Raw genomic sequence first — 6274 nt, 5'->3', positions numbered from 1 at the left:
GGACAGGAGGTGAAAATGAGATGTGAGCAAGACACTCAGGTTGCTCGAATGTTTTGGTATCAACAATCCCCAGAGAAAGGTCTTGTGCTTGCTCTTTACTCTGTGGGAAAGGATAATACAGAGAATGGTGATGATCCTCAAGGATTTAAAGCCCAGAGACCAGAAGCCAACATTTTTATTCTCAGCAAACCATCTGCAGAACCCAGGAACTCTGGAATGTATTTCTGCAGTTCTGACCACAGTGACTAAAGGACATCTAATTTCTTTACACAAACCTCCTTCCTTTCACCCTAGCACAGGAAGTAGGAATTGGTGGGCAGAGAAGAGAGTGTAAAGAACGAGTATCTAATATAAAAGAAGCCCAAAAGAGAAAGCAGAAATGTTTGGTGTAACTCCACATCAAAAAGGAAGAAGAATAAACTAAATGCCTGAGTTAGTGGTTGAATAAAGTCCACAAATCATGATGGTAGATCTTCTCATCAGCTAGGTTTTCACATGTGTGAGTTGATCCAATGTACCAAACCATGTACAAGCAAGCTTATAGTTGTGGGTGATATCCCCCTTTCCCTCTTCTCTTAGATTTCAGAGATATCCCTGTAGCCACCACAGAATTAGTTTCTGTGATTGGACTGAGCCCCTGAGATTTGGAGGTGTTGTTTGTGATAGGGAATCAGGTGCTTAAAAGTTTTGAAATAGAGACTTTTGCATTCTGATGACCTATAATGTTCTTTTTCTCTAAATTTTAATTGTTCTCTGGGAGCAGATTTCTTGTGGAGCTTCTGGAGGCAGCCTTGGCTTTAGTTCAGTTTCAGTAATCCCAAAATGCAGCCAGGAGTTAAAGTCCAGATCCTTTATTGTGTCCTTCAAAATCCTGAATCTTTTCCTGGGCCAGGTTAGCTTTCTTAGAGGCATATCTCTCTTTGGTTCCCAAGAGCTCTTCTCTGAGTGTTCCAGCCAGCACAAAGGTTGAAGTAGGAATGAATCTGCCTCTGCCTCCAAGAGTGTGGGATTGTGGATTTCTGCCTTGTGAATCCCCTGGAAGTCAATCCTAGTTCTGAATCTCCTCAAAGTCCATAAACAGGCTTTTCCTTTAGACTTGTGAATCTCCTGGACTTGTGAATCCATTGAATCCTGGCTCTGAATCTTCTCTCAGAGAGTGGGCTTGTCCTTTTATATGCTCTCTAAAGGTATGAAGTCTAATGTGTGAACCAATGAGAAAACTCCTTTAAAGATATGAACTCCTTTAAAGGTATGAACTAAGTACATAAGTATGTAAATACCTTGTCTCAAGTTCTGGCCCATAACATCTCCTTGTAGGATCAGATCAACCATGCTAAAGTAGATTATTATTGTCTCTTATCCATTCCAGTAACTTAGCACCTTGTAAGAATCCTAACAATGACCCAGAAACATAAGGTCCAGGAAGTAGAGAAAAATAATATGACACAAAAATGGAAGAGTAGTCTTATGGATAGTCTTTTATATTAGGTTTCAGAATTTAAATGTTTATCGATTAAAAAACAGCAAATTGTTAAAAGTTTTTGTAAAGAGGTGTCATGTGACCAAAATAAGAGAATTTTGGCAGGAATTAAATGTGGATTAATTTCTCAGATTACTCTCAGGAAAATATTAAGAGATATTAACTGAGTGCATCTTGGAAAGCATCTAGAAGTTAGGGTTTTGCCATGGAATAAAGTCTGATGTAGGGTACCACAGTGAAGAACTATTGAGACCATATTAACATCAAACTGTATTATGAGGGCACAAAGCTCCCAAGAAAAGGGTGGTTTGGGATGAACAGAGAGTTCAAGTTTTCCAGCACAGTTCCTTGAACACTAGTTAAATACGTATTTGCTATACTTAACTAAACTAAAATAAAAGATTCCTACCTCATTATTTACTTAGCACTGGCCAAATGTTTTTAATAGGATTTCAAGAAAGAAATTTTTCTGCCTTTGCAGCATCTATAGGGAAGTTTGGTGATTAAAAACAATGTGTAGTCTTCCTATTTTTAGTTTAAATGAAGAAAACTTGGAAGTTGATGAGATCTATTGACTTTTGAACTTCACTGTGGTATTTCCAGATAATTTAATCATCAAATGCTTTTTGTCCCAAAGAAAGTTTGTGCCACAATTCTACTGGATCCTATTTGCTTGGGTGAAATAGGGTCATGATGGGAGAAATTTAAGAAGCCCTGAACTACTAGGACCTTTTATTGAGTTGCGCAACAGGTCACATTTACAATCTGTTTATAAGATCAGGGATTTAAGCCTGGAAGGCCATTCAAGAGTCACTTGGGTCATCTCTATTCTTTTGCAGAACAGATAATTGAGATTCAAAGACTCGTAAGTAGTGAATAATATGGATGGGATTTGAATCCAGGGGCTCTGACTCCAGATACATTACTCTTTCCACTGTACCAACCTCACCAGTGTGCCCTCTTTAGGCAGTCTGGAGAAACCTATTCCTAAGTATTGTCCTTATATTTTTGATGTCAGGGTCTTTTGGGGAGGCTATTAGGGTTAAGTGATTTATGTCACATCTGAACCTAGATTTGAATTCAAGTCCTTAATCCAGGACAAGTGCTATACTCACTTTATTGCCTAGATGTCCTTCATTGTATTATTGTTGGATTTGGTGTGGACCTCTACAGCATCAAGCATGGATTTCCAGAAGGTAGCATTGTCCAAAACATCAAGCATAGAGATATCGAATTTTGGAGTATAAAGTTGGTTCCTCCTGGAACCATTTTCATGCTATTGTCTCTTCCTGATCTTTGTGCCATTATCTCGTCACCCTTCACCAAATAAAGTTAAGACCTTTATCCATGCACCGTATATGAAGTTTGCCTGGGAGAGATTTTATGACATTCTCGGGGGTAACCCAACTCTGACCCTAACCAGTCATGTGATCTTGCACTAGTCCCTTCTTCATTGCCCTCTGATTCATCCTTTGTACAAATGGGAGTTTGAACTTAACGATCTATGAAGACTCTCCCCATAGTATGACATATGTCCCCCATAAAAGATAAAAGACGGGAGAAGTATTTGATGAGCTAAAATTGCATAAAAATATGTTCTTATCTTCTGACAAATGTTCAGTTTTGTTCATTGTTAATTGTGTTACTTCCCATCACTTGGGTAAAATTCCCCCTCACTCTTTAGTTTGATTTCATTGATCTCTCCATCCCCATTTCTGATCCTTCTCTTTGAATTTGTCACTGCGGCCCCCATCTCTCCTTACAGAACACTCTCTGCACAAGAGAGCAGCAGCAAATGTGAGTGTTTCCAACCCCCCACTTGGCCCCTCCCTGATAAAGCTTTAAATTCCACGGAATTATGTTAAACAATTTAACAAAATGGTTGGGTGGCAAAAAAAAAAAAAAAAAAGGCGACTCCTTCCTCCCAGTGCACAAGGGAAGAGACAAGGGTCTTACTCAGCTCAGTAGCTTGTGATGCCAAAAGCAGAAATGATTTGGAAAAGACCCTGTCCCAATGTTATACTTGTCCAGTACAGACATGATTGTGGTCAAGTGGGATAGAAAAGAGAAGCAAGAAGATGCTTCAATTTATGGAAACCTGACATCCCAGATTCAAATCCTGGATCTAAGCAGAAGAGGGAGCTTTACAGTCCTAGAAAGAAAAAATGATTCAGGAACCAGAAGAGCTGAGATAAAGAAGCCAGAATAACATTCCCTGAAAGCAAAAACAAAGCAGTTCTCTTCTGTGAACATCTGTCTCTTCTCTAATATGGGAACATCTTTCTCTGGTGCAGTTACTGTTCCATGACAAAACACAGAACTGAGAGTCTGTTGTGGAAATCAGTGTAAAAAGGACTTCAACGTTGCACAGAATCATATTTTACTATGATTGAGGTTTGCCATGGAAGCAGGGAGCTAGCAGCCAACTGCCGGCTCTACCCACTGTGTGGCGCCATTCACCCCCACTACACATTTTGTGGGATCCTTTGTGGGACCCAGTGAAAACCATATTTCCATAAATGGAGATGGCATGGTCAAACCAAACTGTCCCAGGATTTTTATATCACATCACTGGGCCAACACTAAGAGCCAGGAAGGCAGGGACCCAGTCTCTCCTGCTGAGCCCATCATGGCCAACAGACTCTTTGGCTGGGTCTCCATTTTTCTCCTGGGAGCAGGTGAGTCCTGGATAGAGAAGAATACCCTCAGTCTGGGGATAGGAGATTCAGAGCTTTTCCTTTTCCTGGAGTATGAAGTGAAAGTCCCCCAGCTTCTGTGTCTCAATTTGTGTCTCCCACAGCTCCCACTGAAGCAGGAATCACTCAGACACCGAGATACCTGGTCATAAAGGTGAAGCAGGAGGTGATGCTGAGATGTGAACAAAATTTGGGGCATAATTACATGTACTGGTACCAACAGGAGCCACAGAAAGCACCCAGGATAATGTTTTCTTATGCTATTAAAGACATGAGTTTAAATGAGACTGTTCCTCAACGATTCGACCCTGAATCATCAGGGAATGGTCACTTGACCCTCAAAATCTATCCTGTGGAAGCAGAAGACTCAGCCATCTACCTCTGTAGCAGCAGTAGAGACACAGCCTTGCAGAGTCATCTCCAAGCTGTGCAGAAACCTCCTGAGCCTGGTGTAGGAAGAAGGGAGGGAGAGAAGTCACCACACCAGAGAGTTGGCTCATAATGGGAAATTCTGGAGGGAGGAGGGACTCTCATAACCAATTGAGTTTTTTTAATATAATTTTTTAAATCTTCCATAAAAATACTATTGTTCTTAGTCAAACACAGACATTGCAATCTGAAGAATAACTGTTTATTTCCTTGTTCTATAAAATGTGAAAAAAGATTATCATACTGGTTAATATAGAAAAGTACCCAAAGTTCTAAGTATTGCAAAAGCTGGTACCCAATGAGAAGGTGGAAATTTTACTAAATGCAACATGTTAGGATGGGGTTTCAGAAAATATTCCTCCAGGTCAGGTCTTCTGCTAAGTTTCTCTTCCAGTCTTGCACTTCTCTGTTTCCCTTAAATCGATCTAACTTGTCTGGATCAACAACAATAGAGTCATGGCTCTCCATCTATGTAGTCTGTAGAAGCAAGAAAGCCAGACTATTGTTTAGAGGTGGGGGAGAAAGACAACCAGATGCTCTGTTTGCCAGAGTCAAACATTTGTCCGTACGCTCAGCTGCTCTTTGGGCATCATCTGGATCTCCCAACGCCAAACAAATCAACTTTAGCCAGAGGAAGCGACAGTCCTCCCTCGGTCTGGTAAAAGATGCATTAGTTTTCCCCCACTCCCGGGAGGGGACTGAGATTGACCCCTGGTAGTACAAGGAATAGATTCCACCTTAGGAAAAAAGGTACAAATCAAAATCAAGGCCTAACCATGGCTACTAGGAAGGCTGAAGAATAAGCAAGTCTCTTGTCCTTTGAGGGACAGCCAGGGCTGCCTTCAGTCCTCAGAGGTGGACAGCGCCAGGACCCCTGGAAATGCAGCTTCTTCATCAATGTTGTAGTTCACAAAGGTGTCACAGGAGACTTTGTGTGGATGGAGGAGATGCTGTAGGAAGCTGGTGCTGTTGTAGCTGGGATCTCCCCAGGGCATGGTGGAACAGGTCAGACAGACCATTCGGTTGGGGGTCACTGGGTGGTTCACTAGCTCCTTCTGGTCCAGATTTTGGGCTCCACAGTACGGACAGACAAAGGTGGATTTGTTTGGGATGTTGCTGGGAATGGGCTGGGACATCGACACTACGGAGACAAACTTGGGACAGCTGGCATTCTGCTCCTTGACTTTCTTGCCAGAAGAAATGTGTGATCTCATCTTTGCCCAATTCTCTTTCTTGGAGACCCAGCATGGAGCCTTGTAAGATGACAACTGCTTTTCCACATTGGAGGCTTTATCTACTTTCTTTGGGTCCAAGGGTATTCGGCAGGATGGGCAGAGTGGAGATGGCACCTGGAGACATGGCTGCAGACACTCCCCACAGAATTGTGTCTGCTGCTGCTAATGACCACGGGCCGGTGATAGACATCCAGGCAGATGGGGCAGCTGTCCTGGGCCTCTAGGCCACTCTTGCTGCGGGCTCCGGTCAGACAGGGGGATGTGGGGCACTGGCGGTGGCCTGGCAGCGGGTGCTGCGGCTTCTGCACCCAAGCCTCCACACTGCAGGTGGGCCCAGCATGCTGTCCCCACTCCCACTCAGGATCCTACAAACATATGTTAACATAACTTTGTTACAGTGCTAAACATTTTGTTTTATTTATTCATACACATTT

The 6274-nt window shown here is 42.4% G+C and overlaps 1 pseudogene and 1 gene segment (V, D, J or C); one reads left to right on the top strand and one right to left on the bottom strand.

Annotated features, from left to right (window-relative positions):
* Nucleotides 1-4068: 4068 nt before the first annotated feature.
* LOC141543882 (T cell receptor beta variable 4-2-like) lies at nt 4069-4678 on the top strand. The segment is given in 2 exon segments: nt 4069-4158; nt 4281-4678. Coding segments are annotated over 2 exon segments (447 nt in total).
* Nucleotides 4679-5447: 769 nt separating this feature from the next.
* Nucleotides 5448-5819, bottom strand: LOC141542962 (E3 ubiquitin-protein ligase RNF166 pseudogene; annotated as a pseudogene).
* Between the last annotated feature and the right edge of the window lie 455 nt (nt 5820-6274).

The sequence above is a fragment of the Sminthopsis crassicaudata genome, chromosome 5, assembly GCF_048593235.1.
Source record: "Sminthopsis crassicaudata isolate SCR6 chromosome 5, ASM4859323v1, whole genome shotgun sequence".
Classification (NCBI taxonomy): Eukaryota; Metazoa; Chordata; class Mammalia; order Dasyuromorphia; family Dasyuridae; genus Sminthopsis; species Sminthopsis crassicaudata.
This window is presented reverse-complemented; position numbering and strand designations above follow the sequence as displayed.